The 25763-nt window shown below is 49.6% G+C and overlaps 8 protein-coding genes across 8 annotated transcripts; 4 read left to right on the top strand and 4 right to left on the bottom strand.

Annotated features, from left to right (window-relative positions):
- Positions 1-168: 168 nt before the first annotated feature.
- GT037_003411 (uncharacterized protein) lies at positions 169-792 on the top strand (the record flags this gene model as incomplete). Its single annotated transcript, XM_038928458.1, has 1 exon — positions 169-792. The coding sequence occupies one exon, from the start codon at positions 169-171 to the stop codon at positions 790-792; it is 624 nt and encodes a 207-aa protein (XP_038788165.1).
- A 2261-nt stretch (positions 793-3053) lies between these two features.
- On the top strand, positions 3054-4863 carry GT037_003412 (inorganic phosphate transporter 1-6 pi cotransporter; the record flags this gene model as incomplete). The annotated part of the gene is made up of 3 exons (XM_038928459.1): positions 3054-3113; positions 3166-3583; positions 3635-4863. The coding sequence occupies 3 exons, from the start codon at positions 3054-3056 to the stop codon at positions 4861-4863; spliced, it is 1707 nt and encodes a 568-aa protein (XP_038788166.1).
- A 1280-nt stretch (positions 4864-6143) lies between these two features.
- On the bottom strand, positions 6144-10256 carry GT037_003413 (uncharacterized protein; the record flags this gene model as incomplete). The annotated part of the gene is made up of 5 exons (XM_038928460.1): positions 6144-6282; positions 6337-9314; positions 9370-9566; positions 9619-9991; positions 10050-10256. 5 exons carry the CDS (start codon positions 10254-10256, stop codon positions 6144-6146), a joined length of 3894 nt encoding a protein of 1297 aa, XP_038788167.1.
- A 2329-nt stretch (positions 10257-12585) lies between these two features.
- Positions 12586-12903, bottom strand: GT037_003414 (uncharacterized protein; the record flags this gene model as incomplete). The annotated part of the gene is made up of 2 exons (XM_038928461.1): positions 12586-12627; positions 12688-12903. The coding sequence occupies 2 exons, from the start codon at positions 12901-12903 to the stop codon at positions 12586-12588; spliced, it is 258 nt and encodes an 85-aa protein (XP_038788168.1).
- A 2551-nt stretch (positions 12904-15454) lies between these two features.
- Positions 15455-17027, top strand: GT037_003415 (uncharacterized protein; the record flags this gene model as incomplete). The annotated part of the gene is made up of 5 exons (XM_038928462.1): positions 15455-15673; positions 15729-16139; positions 16199-16582; positions 16642-16682; positions 16802-17027. 5 exons carry the CDS (start codon positions 15455-15457, stop codon positions 17025-17027), a joined length of 1281 nt encoding a protein of 426 aa, XP_038788169.1.
- Positions 17028-17164: 137 nt separating this feature from the next.
- Positions 17165-20677, bottom strand: GT037_003416 (uncharacterized protein; the record flags this gene model as incomplete). The annotated part of the gene is made up of 4 exons (XM_038928463.1): positions 17165-17765; positions 17822-18030; positions 19072-19916; positions 19966-20677. The coding sequence occupies 4 exons, from the start codon at positions 20675-20677 to the stop codon at positions 17165-17167; spliced, it is 2367 nt and encodes a 788-aa protein (XP_038788170.1).
- An 862-nt stretch (positions 20678-21539) lies between these two features.
- GT037_003417 (uncharacterized protein) lies at positions 21540-23825 on the top strand (the record flags this gene model as incomplete). Its single annotated transcript, XM_038928464.1, has 6 exons — positions 21540-21605; positions 21663-21769; positions 21833-22007; positions 22053-22161; positions 22194-22692; positions 22742-23825. 6 exons carry the CDS (start codon positions 21540-21542, stop codon positions 23823-23825), a joined length of 2040 nt encoding a protein of 679 aa, XP_038788171.1.
- Positions 23826-24640: 815 nt separating this feature from the next.
- Positions 24641-25759, bottom strand: GT037_003418 (uncharacterized protein; the record flags this gene model as incomplete). Its single annotated transcript, XM_038928465.1, has 2 exons — positions 24641-25391; positions 25440-25759. 2 exons carry the CDS (start codon positions 25757-25759, stop codon positions 24641-24643), a joined length of 1071 nt encoding a protein of 356 aa, XP_038788172.1.
- Positions 25760-25763: the final 4 nt, after the last annotated feature.

Genomic DNA, 25763 nt, shown 5'->3' on the forward strand with positions numbered 1-25763 from the left:
AAGTGGAAATGACTTGCACAAAGTGGTTGACTAGATGGGGTTTTGCGAACTTGGTGCACGCACTCGCCATCTCAGACGCTTTTAGACCTTTTGCTTTTGGCGATTAAGAAGCCGACCAAACTGATAATCAATACTACCAACTTGAAGTGAACGAGTTAAGGATAAGCCATGGAAGGAATCGACTGCGCATATGCGATGTTGAGCGACCCAGCCTTACTATCGCTCTGTCATGGAAGTATTGCTTACGTATCATGCAGTCCCAACGTAAAATGCGTTTTACAGAGGAAGCGGGTTCCCTGGATAGAATGGCCTGGAGGTACCTTCTTCCCAGAATGGAGGCTTCCGCCACCGGGAGCATGGCCTCCAAAGCCAGAACACGATGCGCCTCAAGAAGACCCTCCGCCGCAAGAATACCCACGTGATTGCGAGTCACGATGGAAAACACCTACCCACTTACACCAACCGAAGAGGAAACTTCGTGAGCAGGAATATGAAGTATCTGAATCAGAGGGACCGCCTTGTGTAACGCGTGAGGTGCAACTAGTGGGTCCTCATCCAAGGTTGAGAAGAGCTGAGAAGAGTGTAGTTCTCGAGGTAGACATCCTCAAGCAGTGTAGGCAAACTAACCTAACACCCTTATCCACTCAATGGCCCGAGCCACCGTGGCCTTGGCTGAAACAGCGTCCACGGAAACGAAAACTAGACGCGGAGGAGGTGTCAGAGGGCGAACGTAGAGTCAGCTGGAGAAAGCACTGGAACAATTTTTCGTGGAGCACCACATCATCTCTCTAGGTGAGGGTCGAGACAAAAGTAAGCCTTCTACAATTAAGGCTATTCCATTTTTCCGTCAACTCTGGAGACATCCGTCGCGACACGCGAGCCCCTGATTTACGAGGCAACCCATCTTGTGCTTAGTCATGATGAATCAAGAGATAGAGCCAGCCCAAACATCTAGCCGATGTGAATTGGAGAGTTATAAAACGACCCAGACGTTGCGGACGGGAAAAGGTGACTTTCGTAAATTTGGCGAAGTGTGGGCATTTCCGTTTCGAGGACGACGTCGTGGGAGTTCGTTAACATCGTCTTGCTGCTATTACTTGTCGTTAAGCTCAGAAATGAGATGGCTCAGTCGCCGCTGACTCTATTTGTTTGTCTTGCTCGTCTCTTTTGGTTACTTAGCTGGTCATTGATGGCGTTGTGAGGATGCACCTTGAACATCATACAACAATGTGTAGTTGGAAGGATTAGGATATACTTGGTGTGATGTAACCGGCACGTCTCAGCAAGTCTGTCAGCCGAACCTCGATTTAGATGCCCGATCGATCGCAATCGCCTTCATGTCGATTGAGAAGTGGGGATTGAGCATGGAGATGTGATGTGACCGCGGGAAGATCGCCACCTACGATGGTTGCATGCATAGCAGATCTTATATGCAGTGCTTTACATCAGAGTAATCCTGTGTGACGCACCTCTAAGCTGATAGACGGCATGTAGTACCACATCATGCGAGCTGAACGTGTAGTGGTTGGGGAGCTGAGTGGTACAAACGTGTAGAAGAGCCGATCCAGCGAGATCCGCGGACTAGATGCCGACAGATAGAGTAATGAAAAAGAACTAAGATTAGGACTAGAACGCTGCGAGGGGTGAGGTCGTCCGTTAGACACGAGGATTTTAGACTTCGGTGAGGCCGTGAATCCACACTCGCTAGCAACCAGCATCTTGACATAGAGCTTCCAACAAAGCCCCTGGATCCAAGTACTGCATCTTTCCCTGCATGTCGTGCAGTGCCCCACTTCTGGAACCTCTCCGCTGGGTATTCGACTCGAAGACAGTTAACAACATGAAATGAACCTCGTTTGTAACCACGACGATGAGTAATGAATCTTCATAAAGCTCTGGGACCTGGGGNGGGGGGGGGGGGGGGGCTGCTAGAGTGCTTAGCTTTGGGACTGGTAGCTTTCGATATAACGCTCGAGATGGTGTTAAGAATCGCAGCTCAGGCCCGGCGACGGAAACGCTTATAGCCCATTAAGCACAATCGCTGCGGTTTTCTCCCACGTGCGACGATGGGATTGGGCGCGAATTGCTCGGCAGTGAAACACTGATATTAGTGAAAGACCAATAGAGCCATGCGTCGGACATTGCAGCATCCCTAGACGAGGATAGCCTCGGAAGGCCTGCATCTCACCATGTCAGAATTTGCGTGTTCATACCCAGTTGGATGTTAGTGAGGAAGCTAACATGCCAGTGTGCTGGTAAGCAGAGTGCTATCGGGACCAACCGACAGTCCAGAAGACGGGTTTCGTATGGCACGCTAGCGGAGACAGTAACTCCGTGCATGAAACCCCAGCTGACGGGGTCCTGGGCTAGATGCTTCCGGCGTGGGGTGCGGTACAGTGTTTAGTTCCCACGTGTTGCATGTTCAAGGTGAAGACGGACGAAAGATGATGAGGTAGATCGGCGACAAATGCGTTTGATGTCACTGCCAATGCTGATGGAGCATCTGATGAACACGCCACAAAATCATAGCTATGCACACAAGCATACCAAGAGCGCGCCGAGCGTGAAGAAGCTTCGATCCTCCAGACGTGATTCGGGGCGATGTTGGGAGAGGTGTTCTGGCCGTGCTCATCTTAGCGTCTTGGCGGTGCACGTGGGCTACATGATTGGGTTGAACGTCTTCTCCTCGAGTTCCCCCAAGACGCACTTTCACCACACGAGATGCGCGACAGGGATAACAGTCAAGACCCGTCAAGCCCTTGTGGCGGCCTGGGCTGGCAAAGGCGCATTCCTACGCGTGTGTCTGCCTGTTATAGTGGAAAGGCCGAAGTGAATATTGCAAATCTATGGGCGTGCAAGAATGCGGTGCTCCCATTGGGTGCCGGGGCGGCCAGTTTGGCATACAAGCATGATGCTCAGCCTTGGGAGTAAGCTTGATAGCAGGTATATAGCTTGGCCCTGCACCCTTTACCACTGACCTCCAGCTCGCACAGCCGTCATTTCCGGACTCAAGCCTCGTCTAATCTCTTGACACGTCTCGGCGAAGCTTCGCAATGGCCCACAAGACAGCTGGCGGTAACGCCGCTTTCCACAACTTCAACAACGACTTTGCGGTAGGATGACACGGATTAGAATTCCAAAACCATATATACTGACTGGTCCCAGCACATTGAGGACCCTAATGAGCGACGCCGGCTTGCACTCGCTGAGATCGACAAGGCACCATTTGGCTGGTACCATGTACGCGCCATCCTTGTTGCCGGCACTGGTTTCTTCACGGACAGTTATGACATCTTCTGCGTATCTCTCTTGACGATCATGCTGGGTATTGTCTACAAGCACGACAACAAGGGTGTTTTGTACACCCAACAAGACACGGCTATCAAGCTTGCGACCTCAGCTGGTACTGTTCTTGGCCAAGTCGGTTTCGGTACACTCGCCGACATCGTTGGCCGTAAGAAGATGTATGGCCTTGAGCTGATTCTCATCATTGTCGCCACGCTCGCTCAGTCCCTCACTGGTCCTGGTCCCGGAACTTCAATCGTTGGTCTGATCATCTTCTGGCGTGTATTGATGGGAATTGGTGAGTCAATTCTCTGGGAATCCACATGAAAGCTCTACTGATGACTGTCAGGTATCGGTGGTGATTACCCACTCTCCTCCATTATCACCTCCGAGTTCGCCACCACTAAGTGGCGTGGTGCCATGATGGGTGCCGTCTTTGCTATGCAAGGTTTCGGTCAGCTCGGTGGTGCTCTTGTTATGCTTTGCCTGGTCGCTGGTTTCAAGGACACCCTTAAGGGAGTTGCTGGCTACGCGGACTGTGACGGTCAATGCGCTGTAGCTGTCGACAAGATGTGGCGCGCTCTCATCGGAATCGGCATCGTCCCAGCTTGTATCGCGCTCTACTACCGCCTCACTATTCCCGAGACGCCTCGCTATACCTTCGATGTCGCCCGTGACGTTGAGAAGGCAAACGAAGACACTAAGCAGTACCTTTCTGGTAAGCACGGTAACGGTAACCCTGATGCGATCACCCAAGCTGCTCAGCTACAAACCACTGCTCAGCTCGAAGTTCCCAAGGCATCTTTCAAGGACTTCTTCAGGTTCTACGCCAAGATTCGCAACGGCAAGATTCTCTTCGGCACTGCCATGTCGTGGCTCCTGCTCGATGTCGCGTTCTACGGATTGGGTCTGAACTCGTCAACTGTGCTCCAGGCTATTGGTTACGCTAGCGGTACAACCCTCTACGAGAAGCTGTACAACCTTGCTGCTGGTAATGCTATTCTGGTCTGCGCTGGCGCCATCCCTGGATACTGGCTGGCGGTCGCAACCATTGATACCGTCGGACGCAAGACCCTGCAGCTGGCTGGCTTCACTATCCTCACCATCCTCTTTATTGTATGGGGTTTCGCCTACACGCATCTCAGCCACCACGCCATGTTGGCCATCTATGTTCTGATTCAACTCTTCTTCAACTGGGGTCCCAACACTACCACCTTCATCGTACCCGGAGAGTGCTTCCCTACCCGCTACCGTTCGACTTCTCACGGCATTTCCGCGGGTTCAGGAAAGATTGGGTCCATCATCGCTCAAGGTGCTATCGCTCCCCTTCGAACCCGAGGCCATGTTACCAAGGAGAATGCCAACCCTTGGTTGAACCATGTCATGCAGATCTTCTCTGCTTTCATGTTCGCTGGTATCTTCACTACTCTCCTCATTCCAGAGACCAAGCGCAGAACTCTAGAAGACCTTGCGCAAGATTGGGATATGGGTGATGAGTCCATCACTGGTGCGGAGCATGCCGTACGCAAGGACAACCGCAGCAGCGACGAGGCTGGAACCACTGAGCTCAAGGCTTAGTTGAATTGTCAATACTCATGTCACTCTTTCTTTTCTGCCAGGCTTCTGCCTATATACCCGTCTTTTTTGTAGCATAAGTACCTAGACTGTAATTACATTCACTCAAGCTTCATCCAAAGGTGCTACTTTATTGTTATGCGTATGTTGACTATCTGTCTGCGTACATATTCACGTGCAAAGATTACTTGATGACGTGATTGAGCGTGGTTTGGCCACTCACCACTCCGGACACAGCTTGGCTGCTATCTTCATTTTTCTTATTAGCCTTGACACACAGATGGGTATGCGATGACATATGTTGGTTGTCCTCCACTCCATCCACCAATAGTTCGATAGCGCATGACAGACGAGCCACTCACATCAGCCACAAGTATAAGCAGCAACATGTCAACCAAGGTTTTATTTTCGGATATTTTTGATTGTAATAATCGCCCTCGTCTAAACTCTCTGCGTTCTGCCACATTCACTTCACCCATTTCAGAATTTTAAAGTCTTGTCGGAGGCTGCATTTCCACTCACCATACACGTTTACATCGTCATTCCATTAGCTATGAACTATTTGGAGCTAGAAGACTCCGCTTTGATGGCTCTCGAAGAACTAGGTGGGGGCTTTGATGTGCAACACGTCTCATCAAAAACGTCGAGCCCTACATCTACTCCTGTACGAAAATGTCCCAGCCGCCGGGTAGAGATTACTTATCTCCTCCGCCTCGAACAACCTTTGCCCACACCTCGAGACGTAGCCAAAGCTCTTGGCCTTTCTTTTGTACCACAGCTCGAACTTGGAACAACTGAAGACGGTGCAGCGAGCTTTTGTCGGCTCTCTCAATCATGCATCAACGCCCTTGATTTATGGGCCACGGAGCACGACTTACACCGAGGGTTCACCAAAGTTCGAATCGGTCTTGCGCATAAAGCTCTCAGGAACCTGCCTCTCAAATACCACCCTTGCATCCCGCGACTTTGTTCGATGGACGTATCCAAATTTGGGCAGGCAGATATCGAGCATTGATAAACGAGCCAGGGGCCACAGTATGTGGTCATACATACATTTGCGGATCGAGCGATCAGGAAGATGCATTAAGAACATATGAGGGTGATAGTTACGAAGTTGTAGCTGCAAGACTGATGATAAATGGAGAGGAGTTGATGGGTAGAACCTTTCGAATTGCAGGTTTTGACGACGAATTGACTGAGTAGAGACTAGTATACCTAATTCCATACCTTCGCCCAACATATTAGTTCTATCTTCTGAAATTTCTCATGTTTCCCGCAAAAAATTATGCCTGATCAAGCGACTGCGCCAAACATGTAGCGAAATACCTGCCTCTCAATCTTTGCAATTCCTCGTGGGTACCCATTTCAGCGATCGTGCCATCTTCCATGACGAAGATGATATCTGCGTGCCGGATCGTGCTTCTATATATGATGTCAGCGAGCCTTTATCTCAGTATCGGGTTAGGAGGTACTCACAGTCGATGCGCAACAGCAATGGTTGTCCTTGTCATCGCAGCCTCGTCCAGTGCCTTCTGAACGACTCTTTCGCTCTGAGTGTCCAGTGCTGACGTTGCTTCATCCAACAACAACAACCGTGGCTGGCGAATCAGCGCTCTAGCAATCGCGATGCGCTGCCTTTGCCCACCAGAAAATTGCAGGCCCTTGGACCCACAAGGGGTCTGGAGACCTTCAGGTAATGAAGCGACAAACTCCAGAACATTAGCTTGACGACAGGCTTCCTGAATTTCTGCATCAGAAGGTTCATGCTGGAGACCGAGGGCGATATTGTCGCGTACTGAACCCAGGTAGAGTGGTGGTTCCTGTTGAACAAGCGACATGTATCGCCGATAAAGCTGGGGAGACATGAGTGATATGTCCTGGTCGTCTAACGTGATACGTCCAGAAATTGGGTCGTAGAATCGAAGCAGCAAAGAAACAACCGTACTTTTGCCACAACCTGAGGGGCCAACGAAGGCGGCAAACGAGCCAGGCTTAATCCTCATCGAGATGCCTCTTAATACCCTGGATGCGTCGCGTTGCTTGTACCTGAACTCAACGTCTTCCATGGCAATGGCTCCGTCCGACGATGGCCCTTTGCCGTCGGTTTCGTCTGATTCGCGGATGTTAGGCTTAACAGTCCGGAGCCACAAGATGTAATTCGCGGCCCCTTCCGCCTTCGTGATGGAGGTACTGTACATGAAGAATTGCGCTACACCCTGTCCACCAAAGACAATGGCGATGAAGATCACAAAGAATTGCGAGGTGTTGTACTCGCCGCTCGCGATCAGCCGCGATCCGTACCAGAAGCCTAGAGCCATGACTAGAAAGTCGGCAGATTGAGAAAGCGCGTACGGGAGGAGCGCGAATGTCAGGCTCCTAATGACCTTTCTTGTGATAGCCTGGAGTGTTTCGCTGTATTGGCGCATGATCGAGGTCTCGAGAGTCAGCATGCTGACCGTTCGAATGGATGTGACAGCCTCCGTCGCCAGTCCGGCACTGCCCGAGAATTGTTCTTCTGTAGCAGCCTCAAGCTTTTGATCTATCCGTATGCGATAGTAGCCGGCAGCCACAATGATGGTCAGTCCGCCGAACACCAGTGTGAGCCCGAGCTTCCAGCCATAAGCTATACCGAGCGCACTGCTTGCTGTAATGTTGACCAAAATATTGAACATGAGCCCTAAATTCGCAGACATCAATTCTTGTAGTGCTGTAGGCGCAGACGACAACTTTGAGGTCAATGCGCCGGACGAGTTTTCCGGACGGTCAAAGAATTCCTGATCGAAGCTGATGACGCGCTCAATCATTTCTTTGCGATACCTGTGAGTTAAAGTCTGTCCAATACTGTTGCATGCAAGGCCAATTGCGAAATATGCGAAGAGATTGGCAAGAGCTAGCACGAAAAACATGAGCGCCCAAAAGTTGGCTTGCTCTTGTGCTTCAGACCCTTGCAGTGTGAAGACTCGAACGAGACGTGAGAAGATGATAGCTTGCGCTGGGTAGGTACCACCGCCGATGATTCCACCAAGGATCGTGGCGGCGTACCAGTAGTAGAGATCGAAATTCTCTTTCAGCATGATCCAGATGCATTTGGTAAGAGAGTAGCCTAAGGTTCCAGCAGCAAGGTGCTCGACTTCGCGCTCAAGCTCTGTCGTGTTGTAATGTGATTGTGTTCGTTGCAAGGCAGCTTTGCGGTCTAGGCTATCTTCGACCTTCTCCGTGTCTAGCAGCTTTCTTTGAATGTCCTCATCATTTGCCTTTGTACCAAGATCTTGCGCGCGTACCATTGCCGCATAGAGACCATCGCTTTCGATGAGTTCATGGTGTGTGCCCTGCTCGTAGATTTGACCATCTTTCATGACGACAATATTATCTGCCGCCATAACAGTGGCAAGCTTATGAGCAATAATCAACGTGGTCTTGTTGATCGAAACGCGATTAAGTGCGCTCTGCACAACTTTCTCAGCGCGAGGGTCCAAGGCACTGGTTGCTTCGTCAAACAAGAGGATTCTGGGATTGGAAACAATACTTCGAGCAATAGCAATTCGCTGTCGTTGACCGCCGCTGAGCATGCTTGCTCGCTCTCCAACTTGGGTGTGGTAGCCTTGCGGTAGCGCTTCGATGAAGTCATGTGCGTTACTGTTCTTACACGCTTCTTGCACGAGTTCCATCTGCTCCTCCGCTGGTAGATCTTTTTGGTCTCCTATCAGACCTTTGACAATGTTTTCAAAGATTGTGCCTTGAAACAAGGTCGGCTCCTGCTGAATGAGGCGGATGTTGGACCGCAACCACTTTGTGTTGTATTCGGAAATATCTCGACCATCAAGCAAGATCTGGCCAGAAGTAGGCTGGTACCACCGCTCGAGTAGACCGACTAGGGTCGATTTGCCGCACCCACTGGGTCCAACCAAGGCTGTTGTTTTTCCAGCTGGAATCGATAAGCTGACACCCCGCAGAACTTGGGCGCTCGGTCGGGCAGGGTACACAAAACGCAAATCGTTGACAACGATTTCTCCATTGCAGCTGGGTGGCTGCAACCCTTCGGTCGAGAGAGGATCGAGGGAAGACGGACTGTCGATGATAAGGAATAATTCGCCTGCCGCTGAGGAAGCGTTGGTAAAGGCTTGAAACTGTGGGAAGATGAGTAATGTTGCAGTAGCACCGAGCACAACACTCAGGACGACGGTGAACACTGTGCCCACATCACCAATCTCCCCACTTTGAAACATGCGAAAACCTTGCCAGAAGGCCAGCGAAGTACCTGACATGACCAGGAAGGTTTGACCGGAGAAGAGTACGCCGTAGATGACGGATTTCTTGTTACCTTCCTTGTGTGCCTTTTGCAGGTAAGTCTCATAACCGTCAATAATCTTCTGATGGGCTCCGAAGGCGTGAATAGTTCGGATTGAGCTGATCGCGTCCTGCGCCAGAGTACCAGCTTGCGAGTAGATTTTGGTCTGTGCAGCAATTGTTATTTGAAGGCATCAGATCGAAAGAGATGTAGGTACTCACCACTCTAGCTTCGATAGGCGCATCTAGGCCTATGCATACCCCAGTGATCAAGAAGATGGCAGGTATTATGCTCATCACGATCAGAGCGAGCTTCCATTGAACGGCAAGTGCCACAATGAAACCAGAGAAAAAGAGTGAGATGCCCTGGACGCAGGTAAACAGCTTTTCCGCTATGCCTTGATTGATCCTGTTGCCATCTAGGCCACGCTGTCAGCAATGATACCACGACTTTGATATTGAAATTCTTACTCGTGGTCACCTGAGTTGCGGCAGATCCACTACCTCCCTTGTCGAAATGCGCTACGTCTTGACGGAGCAACTTGTCTAGGAAGTCTTCTCGTAAAGCGCATGTCGTCCTGGCTGCGGCGATACATATGCAAAGAGTACCTAGGTAGCCAATAACGAAACGGGCGACAAATATGTATACAAAATAGAGCACCAGGGTGTTGATGTTACTAGTAAAAGTAGAGCTGTCCTGACCTGTTGCTTGTTGATTGAATTCTGCTGTCGATTGGCCAAAAACAAGAGTCATCAAAGGGAGGGCAGCACCGACAACGACGGCACCGGTGAGCCCAAGAGAATAAAGTACGCGATCCGCAGTACTGGCATATGTGAAGATGCGCTGTGAGAATAGACAAATCAGCTTGCACCCCTCAAATTCGACCTGATCTCTGACTTACAAAGTAATCTTTCAGACTTCCGTCTTTCTCTTTTTCTGCCTTTTTTTCCTCTGGGTCCCTGTATGATTCTCTGTCCTCAACAGCAGCAGCCTTTTCTGCGTCGATCTTGTCTGGTATGTCGATCGCAGCCAACGGCCTTTCTGTTGTCCCCTCCATAGTGTCAGAGCTATGGCGAGTTATTGAGGGAGCGTTCTGGTAGTCCACCATCGTTGGCGATGCATGAGCGACGTATGTGCATCGTTGTGATAGAGAGCGCGTGTTATTTGATGAATGCGATAGGCATGCACAACGCGTCTATTGCTTCGCGTGCGGCTCGCGAGACGGACGTCTAGGATCCCGGTGTGCGGTACCAAGGCGGCGCAGCCATCCGTTGGCTTAACAAACGTCATGACATTTCTGCGCTACCAATCAGAATTGTACTTAAGTTGCGAGTGACGTCCCATGCGCGCAACACTTGGATTGGATACTGACCGTTGAGGCTGACGTTCAGTTTCCTTTTCCGGTGTTGGCGAGAAGCGCATTGATGATGGAGCCAGTTTTGGAAATATATACGAATTACGTGTCGCGCACGCTGATGCCCGAAACCCCGGGAATACTTGGCGTTTGGAGAGTTATATCCCACAAAACCGGTGATTTCAAACACATTCGACCATATGACAATGAAAATTAGTTCACCCTCGCGATCGTCAAAACTCGCGGTTCTAGGTTGGATTGATGAACTAAGGTGAGTCCTTAATTACCAGTTTTAGGAATCGCGACTCAGTCTGCAGCTTTTATTAACATAGCTCTAAATAACTATTAATGGTTATCTAACATTTCTACACAAGTCCAGTAGTGCTTGCTTGTAAAGGTCATCCTTGGATAACCTAGCAGTTAGTTCTTAGGAACGAGTAAGTGCAATAGATAGAAGGGTGCATTAGCACGATTAGTAAACTAATAAGTGGCTCGTCGCACACGGGGTTACTGTACTGTAGTCGTCAAGCTTGCCACAACAGCAAGCCAGTTGAAGAATTTCGACCCAAACGTTATTTAAGTCGACGTCCCGAACGTCTGTGTAACACTCCACACCAAATCCCCGTCTTTAGTCTAAAACCTCTTTACTTACAAGCGCAACCACAGCTCCTCGCATGAAAAGGCCTTGCACACCTCCTCTTTCACAAGGCGCAATAAAGTCACCCACCTGGTCGCTAAGGGCTCTCTCATGGTTACAGGGAATGTGATACAACACTCTTGCGCATCGGCACAACCCTCAGGAAGAGTGGGATCGCAACGGCACGTCAAATCTAGACCAGAGCCACTACCTAACGTCGTACAAGTACCTCTCGTACCTCAGTACGAAGAGATAATGTTATCGTCGCTACTAAGCGTGAGTTGTTACAGCTATCCCATCAATAACGAGGGGGGGGCAGAACAATAGAGGGAAGTGTGGTGAGCCTAGGACGTTCTAATAGCGCGGTGTGATTGTTGGGTTGATGGGCGCGCGGTTTGAAAGATGATAGGATGGATTCCATTTACGTCCTGTCGTCTGGAGGAAAGGGTTAGTATCTTGATATGCTCGCACTGTTCGAAACATTCTTCGGTGTTACGAAAGACGTATTAGTATTAGTGGAAGGGGCTCTCGATGCGAACATGTACATAGCGCGCATGTGCACCACTATTGACATGCTCCTTTTGGAAGCGGACGATCGCGCAGAAGAAGCAGGCCAAAAGGCTCATACGTACGTCGTCAGCCTTGGCCTTGGGGGCTGACAGTACAATCACAACTAACCTCCCCTTTATATCGACACTTTCACCGCAGCGTTATTCTCCCTATCGCTTCCCAATGTCTTCACTCTCGAATTCGTGTGGATCGACGTCGATGCGGCGTGCTTCGCACGCGTGATTGCCGCAAGAAAGAAATGAGGCTTTAAAGTTCTCTTTAGCAAACGCAATCAAGTCGAGAAACTCGATACGGATGAACTACTTGTGATGAACTACGCGTTGGATGGAGATGCGTCCCCGGGGAATGAGGTTTAAGATGGGACGCTGGCTGCAAGTGGTGACATAGCGGCGACGTGCATGAGTACAGTTGCTCAGTTGCATAATCCGTTGGTAAATGATGTCAGAGGGAGGATCAACGTGCTTAGGGGTAGACGCTAGGTTCTTTGTGTCAAGAAGGGATTGAGCTTCATTGAGGGTCTATTACAGTTCTTTTGTACTGTCATTTGAAAATTTCTTCTTTGATGTCACTTAGTCCTTGTTGATGTGTAGATCTATTGTAATTATTCTCGCCAGAGAAGAATTTTGTTTGATCATGAATCGCATTTTCTTATTATTACCAAATTCCTTGCCTATGTCTATAACTAAGTGCCTAGTAGCTAAGACACCACTTTATAAAACAATCCTCCTAAGAAAAAAAAACCATCGGAAAACTTGAGATAAGCGAAGTAAGGCACTAAAGCCCTGCGAACATCGTATCCTGTAAGGCCAACGTCTCCGTGCGGTGACATCCCGGCGCCGGAAGGTCCACGCCGCACAAATATCGCCCAAACTATGCTTAGGCGCCACAATTGAGGAGCTGGAGATTGACGAGAGAGCCCTGTTGTGAGTGCGAATTAGCATTTATCCATAAAACTGAGCGTGGAAGGGGATAAATCACCTCTGCAGCCTCAGTGTTGCAGCACTTGACCTCGCCATTGCAGTTACTGCCAAGTGGGGTAACACGGCAGGACAAGGCACTGACCAAACCCTCGTTGTTGCAGCACACCTGCTTCTCGTTTCCACCGCTGCACTTGACACCGCCGTCGGCTGCGGCAGGCATGGCGGAGACGGCGAGAGCCAAGGAGAGGATGGTGATAAAGATAGATTGCTGCATTTTGAAGTTGAACTCGGAAATGAAAGGTGTTTCGAAGTTGCGAAGGATGATTTATATGGTAGTGATAGCGAGAAGTAAGGTGCTTGATTGTAGTAGGCTGTTGTAATGTTCTAGTGGTCAGAATTAAAGTTGAAGGATACTAGGTCTTATATACACGTCTTCAGCGTGTTGGAGTAAAGATGCCAGTGCACATCCTGACTCCTCTGCTTGAGCTCTTCTTTCTTTGTTTTCTTGCGCTGGTCTCGTACCATTTGGTCAAGACGCAGGAAATCTTCCAATAGCTCATGCAGGAACATTAGAATGACAGTTGTTGAGGCCATGCCACGTGCTAAGCATAGGCTTTCACGATGCTGTTTTGTTTTTGCATAGTGTTAGAAACATCTGAGGTAGTAAGTAAGGTCCGATACACAGTGGCGGAACGTGCTTTGATGTTTCAGATGTTTGGTATCTAATATCTCCTATGGGTGCACTGTCCACCTTAGCCTCGTCGAGAAAAGAAACTAGAGCGGACATGGTAGCGATCTGCGAGCAGAGAACGCTCGGTCTGCTTCAACTTCGAGCTACTTTTGTTAGTCGCTCCTGTAAGTAACGGAGACGCTCGGTGGCGTGGGCTGCAGCTGTTGTTGCCGACTTCCGCACGCCGCTCGGCTTTCATACTAAGCCCGACAAGGTATCGCCTCCCTACGGTAGCGTACCCAAGCCTTGCTACGACCGGCCTATATCTAGTAAGCACTGTTGCTTGAGTGGCTCGGAGGGTTTTAGCAAGACACCAGCCTCGATAATAGCGTGGCCGACCGCCTCGTCGACCGCCTGGAAGAAACAAAAGTCATCTAATATAAGCGCACATTATGACAGGTGTTAGATGATGCTTGTGTAGCTCTAAAACGATGGGCTGTTACGCTTTGTGCATCTACAGTGAGCCATCGACAAGTGTCGCAAGGAAAGATATAATGGGCAGCAGCATTGTCTACCTAAGTTACAGAATGTAGAGATGCTCCTTCTAGATTAGCCTCCATCCCTGCACGAGTGTGGCAACCAGCGAATCAACAATCGGCGATCTCTCAAAAAGTGTCTAGGCTTCACACTCTAGTTTCTCGTATCGAAATGCTGGGCGCAAGCGTGACCAGAGATGCCTGAGCCCATAGATATCCGCTCAGCCATAGGCAAGCAGTGTACCGGCGGATTAGTAGTCAGATGAGTGACCACGAGCGATTTCCCGCTGTTGTATGTTTTTTGGACCTTTTTGACCACCTTTCCGTCTTCCTCTGTGGCAGCTTGTCTATCGCTTGAGATGTCGTCATCGTATCCAGTTCTCTGCAATTTGTAGTATATGGACCATCCGTACATTTGGACACAAATTCAATACAATAGCTGTTTGAAGAAATAGCTACCTCGGAAACTGAGGCAGCACCAAGAACCGGTTTCGCAAACCGTCATTACATCCTTCTGATACAACGCATCCGGCAGTTTCGCGACAATCAGTGCTTCAATCGATAGGACATCGTGTATTCGCTTATCTCTATTGCTGACTCTAGGACATCCGTGACCCAGGTATCGTTGGTTACAATTGTACCTTTGCCGAGCTCGCCGAGCTCGCTTGAAAGCAAATTACGATCGTGGTATATGCTTTTGCCAAGCATACATTGTCAGTCACGGTCTGCTGCTGGATTGGAACTGAAGTAATCCTGAGCGTTATGATCTGAAGATCGAATTGCAAGGACTTTACGAGGGCCTTGGGATAATCGATCTACACCACCAGCTTATGTAGTGGCGGCAGTGCTTAAATCACCACCTGGGCGTCATCTTGCTCCAACCAGTAATTACCTATGTAGGCTCACCACAATATCAGATCTGCGTTTGTGTTCTGCTTATCTTGCAAGCATGAAATCAATCGTTCAGCAGACACCCATGAGCAACTCTACAATACACTATTGAGGCACCTGATTTTTATCTCCGGAAGTAGCGCAAAGTCGAAAGACACTACATGTACTGGCTCCTTTCAAGATATTGATAGCTACAGGTGTAGTTTTAATAAGCTCTATTGAAGGCAAAAGCAGCGTAGTAAAGCTACCTAGGTAGTAGTAGTGGTCGGTGGGGCGGAGCCGGCACAACGCCGTCCGACACGGTACCGGTCGGAAGCATCAGCATCAAGCTTGCGACGCTCAACCTCTCCACGCGTCTTCTCCAACACGGTTTCTCTCGGAACTTATAGCCTGGGCCCGATCGTGGACTAACATAGCTTATTAACTTCGATTAGAAGACTTTCAAATAAGAGTCAAGGGGCAGTATTCCGAATAGCGTCAACAAATAATGTTCAGTCTTAACTTGCAGTCGCGGCGCGCTTTGGGTCCGCAACAGGTAAAGGGAGTATATCATGTGCACTATCTCGTTTTGTTAGCACAGAGCGATCATTGCTTCAACGTATGCGGGTTATATATCGAGACAGGAAGGAAACGTGCTTAATTTACTTGCTCAATTTCACTCCACCCACACAATTTCTTCTTTTTTCTATCCCAAGGTGGCGAAGATTCCAGATTGTGCATACAACATAATGGGCCGTTTTCCCGTCCTCTTGTCCCTCTTTGTTAGCCTAGTGTTTGCTGCGCCGAGTGAGGACTCGAAGCAAACATGCTACTCCCAATTGGACGGCAAGTTGCCGTCTTTTACCCCGTCAAATTTCCACTTTAGTGGCAACGTAAGGAGGTACTACATTGCCGCGGAGGAGCTGGAGTGGGATTATGCGCCTACGGGGTGGGATAACTGGTTAGGTGTATGAAATGATTTCCTATGCGTGGAGACCTTTCATATTGACGCACATTACTTAGGTCCCTTTCAACCTCTCAGCAAAAGCTCAGTACTCAGGGTACACTCACTATGGCACCAAATGGCTCAAAGCGCTGTATCGCGGATACACCAACGCCTCTTTCAGCGAGAGGACGCTTCAGCCTCCATTCCAAGGCAGCCAGGGACCAACTATCCGCGCTGAAGTAGGCGATCTGATTGAGATCATGTTTATCAATAAATTGAAGTATCACTACGCGACTATGCATTCCATGGGACTCGCATACACCAAGCCGTATGAGGGCTCAGACTACCCAAATAACACAATGCCCGGTGTCGGTACCACGCTGCCGATAGCAGACTACGGGCCGCCGATGCTGGGGCCAGAAGATTGTATCGTATACAAATGGATGGTGAACGACGAAGCGGGACCAAGTAATGGGCTTCCGGCAAAGGTGAACCTAAAATCAATATTCTTGAGTCTACTTATGAGATAACTGATAAAGGATACCAGATTCACTCATACCATTCATACGTCTCTCTACAGCAAGACGCCAACGCAGGCCTTATTGGTCCCACAATTATCTACGCTAGTGGTAAGATGAACGAAACAGTCGCGTCGTACCGCGAATTCCCCATTCTGTACAACACCTACGATGAGGATCAGTCATTCCTCTCTGGCGCAAACAAAGCTCGGATTGAAGGTGGCAGCTCTGCACAGTACATCATGCCGCAATTCGACACGACGGGTCTTCCTGACGCGAACATGACAGTGTGGAAGCCCCAATTGACGAACTTCGAGAGTGGGAGACAGTTTGATGGTGCACCTATTTTCTTCGCTATTAACGGGTTCGTGTATGCGAACAATCCATTATTCGAGATGTGTGTGGGCGATAACGTATGTATCTACCTTTTCGACTTGATATCGCCGCCCTATCATACTGATTTTCCGAACAGGTAATCTGGGGTTCGAATGCGTATGGATCGGCTAGCCACGTGTAAGTTTCATCTTTGCTACACTCTCTATAACTACGTCATCTCTTCCCTCTCGATACGTGCAAACACAATCGTACGTAAGAAGGATGCTAGCTGACCGTATCTTCTTCCATGCACATAGATTCCATATGCACGGTAATGGCGTCGTTTATCAGCGCTTCCATGAATACGCTGAAAGTATCAACGACGGCGTAGGAAAGACACTGTACTCGAAGGCAGTTGGCGAGGGACTATGGCAGGTCATTTGCCATGTACAGAATCACCACACCAAAGGCATGGTGGCAAACTATCGGGTTTACTCAAAGGACAACTGCCCCTTAGCACCACTGAAACCGCTAAGGGAGTAGCGTAGTGATGGAAATAGGGATGTGCTTATAGCTTGACTTGGTATTGCCCTGGCCTTTTATCATAGTAAAGGATAACCTGAAGTGGGGTGCTTAGCGACCTGAAATTAGGCCTTTGATAAAGTCTCTTTATTTTCCAACTATTTACCTCTCCAAGCCTCGCTGACCAGGTCTCGAATCTTTCTTGTCGTTATCTCAGGGAATTGATCATTCAAAGATTTCTCTGGCTCGAAGTCGAAGAAGCCCTCCTCAAACAAGATGCCAAACACTGCGCACATACCCTGCAGCATCTGCTTCGGAAAATATGGGTACATTGGTAGATGAGCAGGCAGCTCGGTGACTTGGTATGTTCTGAGCTTCTCCAGCGAATCATATGTGGTCTCGAACTTTGTTCCCCTTGCCTCCTCAGCAATAGCGAGGAATTCGTTCAGCGTGATCTTGTCACCAATGATGTACGACTCTTTCTCCCAGGATGTTTGGCCAAGAAGAGCAGCCACGAATCTGCCGATGTCGAAGCTGTAGGTGAACACAACAGGAACATTGCCCGACCCTGGAATAGCAGCAGCCTTGTTGGCGATATCGATGGCCAGCGTCAGACCTGTGAGGTATGATTTGACATATGGCTCTACAAAATAGTCCAGGAAAAAGCCGTTGATGACACATGTGTACTGCAATGAAGTCTTTTCCAGGGCGTCAAGATAAGAAATCTTTCCTTTGGCTATCGAAAAGATTTCAGCAACCCTGTATGTTGTCAAAACGACAAGATCAGTGATAAGTGGTATACGTAGTTTACTCACTCAGGCGTGTACTTGATTCCCCATGTACTTGGAATGTAGCGTTGTGTGATGCTGGATTTGTTGGCAGCCTCGATGAGGGCCATCTCAGGATCGGTACCTGACATTGATCCAAGTGTCGAGATCACTGTATCGATACGATTCTCTTCCAAGGCTCTGGCGATGGAATCTGGTTTCGTGTAATCAACGGCGATTATCTTCGCGTCCGTCCCCTGGAGTTTCGCGTCTCCGGTCGCCCATGCAAATGTCAGTACTTATGGTGTATAGTAATGCGGTATGAACTTACGTCTCGGGAGAGCACGAATACGGTAAATCCACCCGCTTTGACGATGGATTCGACAATAGCACGCCCAAGCTTACCAGAACCTCCAGCTACTGCAACGACAGTTGAACTCATTTTGATACCTTGCAAAAAGTCGCGAAATCTTTTTGACTGCTTGGGATAAATTCTTGTAGTGAAACACTTGGGCTATATAATATCTCAGTAACAGTCCGTCATGAGTAATGATACCTGTAAGGCTTTGTGAGGGGTAGTCGATGCGTGCTAGCGGAGAATATGTAAACTAGCGGACTTTCAATTCCAGTCCATCTTTAATGCACCGACCTCGATCGTGTCATAGCTTATCAATACCTCCCGTGGTCTGCACCGTCAACGAGAGAAGGTGAGTCTCCAATCACGTACCACGAAATTACCTAGATTGCTGGAGCTGGAGCTAGAGCTGGAGTGGTTGAAAGTGTCCTCGGTACACAGCACACTCGCTCCAGTTACACCTCAACCACTGTTTTCCTTGCCAACCAAGCAGTCTGGTCTTCCGAGATAGGACCGAGTATGACTGCAAATGCGGAAACAATTACTAAGATGCAGCCAACTGCGGACCGCAGATTGTAGTGCGCGGATCCCCGGATCGTCTGGTAGCCGCATAATCTCCGAACTGTAGCCAATCGAGAAAGAGAAGGTTACACTAGCGGCTTCTCGATATGAATGAAAGCGCTCCAGTCCGCACGTTCGACGCCGCGTTGCATTGGCAGAGCGAACATAGTTATCTGGTATTCGTCCGTTGATTGTCAACCGACAGCGACGATTGCAAATACGGCACGGAAGTATTCCGTTGAACTCGTAGACTATACAGAGCATTTTTCAGCCAATTACGACGAATTAGAGTACGCTCTTCCAAAGTTCGGTCTCGTAGAGCTGGTGTATAGATAGTTGAGTACACACGGGATGTGGTTCATCGAGTTCAAGCCCTGCGAACCGACTTGTTATCATCATCAACAACAGACTGGCCATCTTCCCTCTTTCTCTTCCTAGCTTTGCTTTCTCCCCTTTCCTTCGCGTCTCTTCTTTGTCGTCTCTCAGCCTTCTTTCTCTCATCAACTTCTCTTTTGACATACTCTTCCAGAAAAAGCTTCAGTCCACCCCAGATTCTCTGCTCATACGCGGAATGCTGGAACTCGATACACAACCATTCTAAAGCTCTGAGCTCCTCTATGCCTCCATAAATGTCCAGAGCGGCGCGCTCATACACTTTCTTGTTGTTTTCGCTCGCCTCTGCATATGCCTTTTCAAAACTATCGATAATGGGCCGGACCGAAGTTGGTGGTATAAGCGTGACGTTACCTTCGTGATCTCCGGTCCCGATAGTAATGCACGTATAGTCGCCTAGTTTGATCTCATCAAAGTCACGATCCGCGCCGTATAGGAGACACTCCTTGCCTTCGATGGGGAATAGGTTATAATCCAGATCGACCATCCAGCGTCCCTCAGTGTCTACGTCCTCGGTACTAAAGAAAAGGTCTTCATCGATCCCGTTACTTGCGCGCAGGAAGTCTTTGTATTCATCTGGAAGGTTTCCACTCGGCAGCGCGACATCTGTATCATCAAGGCCGCCTTCTGCATGCGATGCCGACAGACGTTTCTCGAGAGCGGCAATCTGATCTTCTGATGCGCCACTATTCAGGACGGGAGATGTTTCGTCTTCACCATTATCGGCACGTTCGGCAAGGACATTTTCTTCGATCATCTGCACCAGCTCGGCCATCGTTTTCGAACTGTATAGGCGCATGGGTCCTTCAGTAGAGCGCTGTTTGAAGAGGGCGCCTGAAGGTACGTGTACGGAGTCAGTGTATGTCTTACATGCAGTTCGTACAGGGATATTTCTTACAGCCCTCTTTCACATAGTCTTCCACGTCAGATATGCGCACACCGAATACTTCTCCGAGATCTAATTCTCTGAGCGTTTCCCATATCGCGTCGCAATGCTGCAAGCCCTGGCGACGCTCTAGCCATTGCCTCGTCTCGTCCCCACTTATGTCTGGATTATTGAAATTGTCTAACAGGTACTGGTAGAACTCTTTCATATTCTTTTCGATCAAGCTAGTGGCTAAATCTTCCTCGCCTGCAAGGTAGGCGACCTGTGCGACAGCACCGAGCGTCATCGATTCTTCCGGAATACCATAGATAGCATCTGGCTTTGCGTTGAGGCGCTCACATGCGAACTTGACATCTTCTTTATTCAACTCATGCTCTTCGGCTTTCACTGTCAAATCCTTGGGTAAGCCCGTGGTAGATATGCAGTCCATGTCTTCGTCGCCCGCTTCGTCTGCCCATGAAGGAAAAGAATCGCTAGCTCCCCAAGCTCCCGTCAATTGCCTTGAGATAGTCGCTCCGTAATAGTCCTTGGTTTTCGTGTCGATACCATACTCATGGACTGTCTCGAGTAATATGAAGGCTTGTTCAGCAAATCCTAGTACGAAAAGGTCCAGTGCAGCGTGTTGTGCTATTCTCGAGGCATCCAGATGCATACGGGACGTGAGAATCGAAGTCTTCGACCAGGGTATAAGTGGTAAAGGGGTTGCCATGACGGTAGAAGCTGTGCTTCTGATGTGGCGCGAAGGAGAGAAGAACTGGCTCCTCGAGATCGACCGACTTATACGTGGAATCTATAAGCCCTTTTCGGATTTATATTAGCATCTATGCAGCGGTTTTGCGGTGTTGAGACTAGCTGCTAGGCTGCAAGGCTGCAAGCACCACCTACGTAGGTGCGATGACATCATGCATGAGCTAGTCGAGGCACGACTTTAGTGAGTCTCCAAAGCGACCGGGAATACATAGAAGAGATACAGGCACACCGGCTGATGTATCAATCTTGTCGCAATCACGTACAGAAGACATGTTGGTAATCTAGCAAGGCTTCGATGCGAAGTAGCTAGAACCTCCGGAAGTAGTCTGAGCTCGCACGAATTGGATAAGGTAGCGAGGGGCAGATCTGTAGGGCTGGCTTCCCTTACTGTACGCGCTGCAGAGTAGCACCAATTGGAGTGTCTTGAATGGGGCAGAATCCAACGGAACGGTCAAGAAGCGGCCATGGAAGGGTTCTCCACGGAGTTTGTACCCTGAGAAGTCTCGGGCTTTCGCGTCGCCGCGCGATTTAATTGCGTCTGCCGCCTGGGCAGCAAGTGCCAATGTCGGAGGTTCCGTTGATCTTGCAGATGAAAGATTTACCTTTTCGCAAACGCTATAGCACCTTGCCCGAAGAAGGCACTTGCCACATCACATGACCTGCTGAGAAATCAGGGACAGCCCCAACTTCGGCCCGTGAGGCGCAGCGGCTAGTGGGGTTGGGGTGCCACAACTCGGCAGCTTTGGATTCGTCCGTTAGCAAGTTGATAAATCCTGAGCTATCACGATCCTAATTGATCCTCCTGAAGGGTAGCAGCAAATATGCAGGCCCAGAAGGACAGTCGCGCGACAACATCTTGCACTGAATGTCAGCGCCGGAAGCAAAAGGTCAGCCCCCACTCCAGATCGACCCTGCGTCTGCCCCTTGACTAACGGGAAGGCTAGTGCTCGCGAGAGTGGCCCTGCAATCATTGCCAGGCACGAAAGGTACCCCATCTCTGTCAGTTCTCCGTCAAAAGAGGGCAAACGGAGTCATCCCCAGAGTCTGCTCGGTATGTCGATCACGTTGTCTACCCCGCCGTTAGCGAACCATGGTAATAACAACTATGGCGCAGAGAAAACTCGTCTGGCAGCACCACCAAGGGCACAAAAAGGAGTGCTCCCGATTCTACAGAGCCACAATTTCCATCGCAGTCGCAAGATGGCGAGCCAGAAGACCTCGAGGACGGGCTAAAAGCGTGGGGATACATGCCCGGCCATGTTCACTACAAAGTCAGCACGGTGGAAGAGGTAAGCAGAGCTAGTAAAATATCTGTCTCAACTAAGAGACCCAAGGGCGGCAAGCGAAAAGACTCACCGGCAGAGTCTCCGGGAACAACGGGCGTCGTAGAGAAAGTCCTCTCTGCGGTCCCTCCCAGATCGATAACCGGCAAGTGCAACCATCGTCAGACTTGCGTTTTTGCTAACAGCACACAGACGCGTTTGTTAATCACTTCCTGACCGTTGTCAACTACAGATACAGCGCGATATACGGGCCAACACTAGCTGAACAATACGTCAAGTGGTGGACTGATCGTGGTGCCGGCAAACAGCTCTCGCCAGAATTTACCTGCTTACTGTTGAGAATCTGCGCATACTCCGTGCAGTTTCTCACACCTGCGCTTCGCAAAATGATTGAGTTTGAGTTGGCTTGCAGCTGTCAAACCTTAACCGAACGGTTTTCTGACGCAGCGGAAGAGCTGAGCCGGAGCTTTGAAGCATCGCAAACAAGTATTGAACGCGTGCAAGAACAATTTCTTAAAGGTGCCTGGCTAAAGTCGGAGTCCAAGATAGTAGAATCATGGCATGCGCTTTCACGCACCATACGAGAAGCACAAGAGCTAGGTATCGACAAAGATGCAGGTATCGAGGACCTATGTGAGTTCGACATCGAGATCAGGAGACGTCTCTGGACGCTGCTGTACATCTGGGACTGGTAAGCACATGGCCATCATAACGAGAATGCTCACTCATTTCCGCTACAGGCAGATGTCGGCGTGGTTGGGTCGTCCAAACCTCATCGACCAGAAGGATCTCAGCTTCAAATTCCCCAATCTACGACTGGATCAGTCAACCACAGAGCCAAACCTACTTTCACCTTTTGCTCACATGGCGCTTCAAGCAAATCTGGGCCGAAGAATAGCGACTGCCATGGGGACTGCCAACTCCAAGGCTGACCTATCGGATAAGCAAGTTCTGACAATACAGTCCGAATGCGAGAAGCTTGCCGAAGAGCTACCCCCGATATTTCGATTCGAAAACACGGATACATCTTTCGACGATAAGCATCCATACTTTGTCTTCCAGCGTTGCCAATTACACTGTGTCATCCTTTTAACACAACTCGACTTCCTCAAACCCTACCTGACCCGAGAGCGTCAAGGCCAAGTGGCTGGCCAGGATGACGAGTTTCGGAAGAAAGGCATAGACATCGCGTTGCGTCTCCTGAAAGTCGCGCGTAGACTTTTCGATCATGAGTTCCCGATCAACGCAAAGTTTCACATGGTCGTCTTCTGCATCTTCGATACCGCGACTCTTCTTTGCTCCGCCATCATACACGACCGCAAGCATACTCTGCCTCACCGTGAGGAAATCGTGGACGTTATCGAAAGCTCCCTGAAGATGCTGCATCAACTCAGTGGAACAACAAAACTTGGGGCTACGTCTTTCAACTTCCTTTCTAAGCTTGTGCAGGCTACCCCAGAGCTGTCGCGATATCCTTCGATCTGTAAGCGCCAACGGCGGGCGTCTTCTTCGGCACCCAAGTCAACGCCGCCGCTACCTGCGCATGAACCTACACCAGTAGCGACCATGCCTCCGGTGGCGTCTATAGAGCCGGTCGCTGCACCAGCTCCTTCCACCGCCGGCAATCTGCATCCAATGACCATCTCGGATGATCTCTCGTTCGATATTGATCAATTCCTCGCCCAAAACCCCTTTGGTACTGTCGGGGATCCATCTGCTGTGGACATGGGCGGCATGGAGCAGATCTGGGACTGGCAAGATCTGCGCCTGAATTCCTATACACAAGAGGATTCACATGGCTGGAACACTAATGGATCGGGATGAGCGCCATGACTGACATCTTACCAACCATGGGCGCAATCGAACGCGCATAGCTACCCTTAGCCCTTGGGATAGTAGACGGGAGCAGATTATTAGATCTGTAACTCACCGCCAAGCATCTGGCATGCTTCCAAATTTATATGGCAATGCCATAAGTACACTCAGGTGGACTCACACTGCCAACAAAGCAGTATGAGTTCGATAATCTTGGACCGTAGATTTTGTTAGCCTGTGGTGGATCCGATCACACGTGCGGTGTATAATGTAGACCACATGTTTACTTTCTTGGGCCTTTCTTTCAATATCTGTATTCACATTAGCTTTCTATTAACTTCCAATAAAACAAGCATGCCCTAAGGTGTCGTACTTACCTTCGTATCCAGAGCGATTTCGCTATTGTTTCCTTCCCCTGACCATGTATTTACAGCCAAGCGAATTTTGTGTGTGAGATGATAGGAATGCTCACACAAGATTGAGCGAATTTAGGACTTTCAGAAGGGCGGAGCTGTGTATAAAGATAAGATTGTAGGTCCTGGATCGATCCCGAAAACCTTCGGAAATCGTCGGTGCTGCCCGATACATACATAGCCACAAACGCCACATAGGTCGTCATCTGCGGGGTGCACGAAGACCATGGACCGACTTGGCTTATGGAAATTTGGCTTATGTGCAAAATATCGAGGATGCTTACACGTAGGTGTCATTCTTCAATACCAATGCGAGAACTCGTCCCCGGTTGGCCGACAACCCCAGCTACCCCCATGAGCATAGAAGAAACAAAACAAGACAAAGGACATACCTGCACAACATGCGCTCGGTCATTTTTGACTCTTCTTTGCTCTCTTGTCTATTGGTTTGACGTGAGATGCAGCTGCCTTTCGCTTGTCCGCGGTTTTCCTAATCCGCCTGGAACTTGCATACTGGTCCGACACTAAGCCACTAGTAGGCTTCACACGTTCCTCTTCAGTATCCGGTCGAGGTGGCAACCTCAGCACCAATTTAGGACGTACAACATGTTTTCCAAGCGGGACTGCCGGCGTTATGAGAGGTGTCTCCAGATTCGCAACGCCAGGGTCTCGCCTGTCTACCATCGTCTTGGAAGTCGGATTTGTCGCTTCTACGTGGTCAGGCTCTAGCTGCTCAGTTGAAATCTCCACCGTAGACGCTGAATGCGGTGTGCCGTAATGCAAAAGCTTAGGATCTTGGTCTTGAACCTTTACTTCAGCGAAGCTCTTCTGAGTACGAATTTTCCACTCATTTAGAGCCGTCAAGTCTTCCGTATGGACATCCAGCTGTGCAACAAGCTTGTAGACGGTATGCCGAAGGCTATCGTGCTTTTCGGCCAGACGGTCGCAGCCCGATGACAGGATGCAGTACTGGTCGGACAAGTCGATGAAGCGTTCTGCGAGCTCAAAATATGACTCGGCGCAACTGAGATGTATGTTGTCGAGCTCTTGTCGAAGGGCGCGAGCGCGGGTGCGTATGTCGGAGTTTATGGGGGGTGTTTGAGAATTTTGGAGAACTTGACCATCGTGCGACGAAGGTGGAGTATGTTGCTCGTGGTTGAATCTATACTGTGTTAGTGAGCTAGCTACTTTGTATATTGTGTAAACTCACCGAGGACTGTCACCGGCATGTTCATTGGCTGGCCACGAACAAATTGGACTGTGGGTGTTGCTTTGAGTATTGGAGATATCGACGTCAGGCGTCTGGACATCGCTACCGCTGTCCGACGGCATATACAGAGGAGATAAGTCGAGGACAGCGTGGCGACAAACCTTTTGGTCGCAGTAGTGATCATTACGAGCTGCTGGCCATTTTGGTGAGACGTTAATTGGTCTGGATACTGAGAGATGCTCGCGCTCTCCGAGCAGCTTGTAGAATTCGTCAACGGACTCGGCGCTGTTCAGGCTGACCAGAGGTTCTGCGCCGCACATGATG

The sequence above is a fragment of the Alternaria burnsii genome, assembly GCF_013036055.1.
Source record: "Alternaria burnsii strain CBS107.38 chromosome Unknown 730, whole genome shotgun sequence".
NCBI lineage: Eukaryota > Fungi > Ascomycota > Dothideomycetes > Pleosporales > Pleosporaceae > Alternaria > Alternaria burnsii.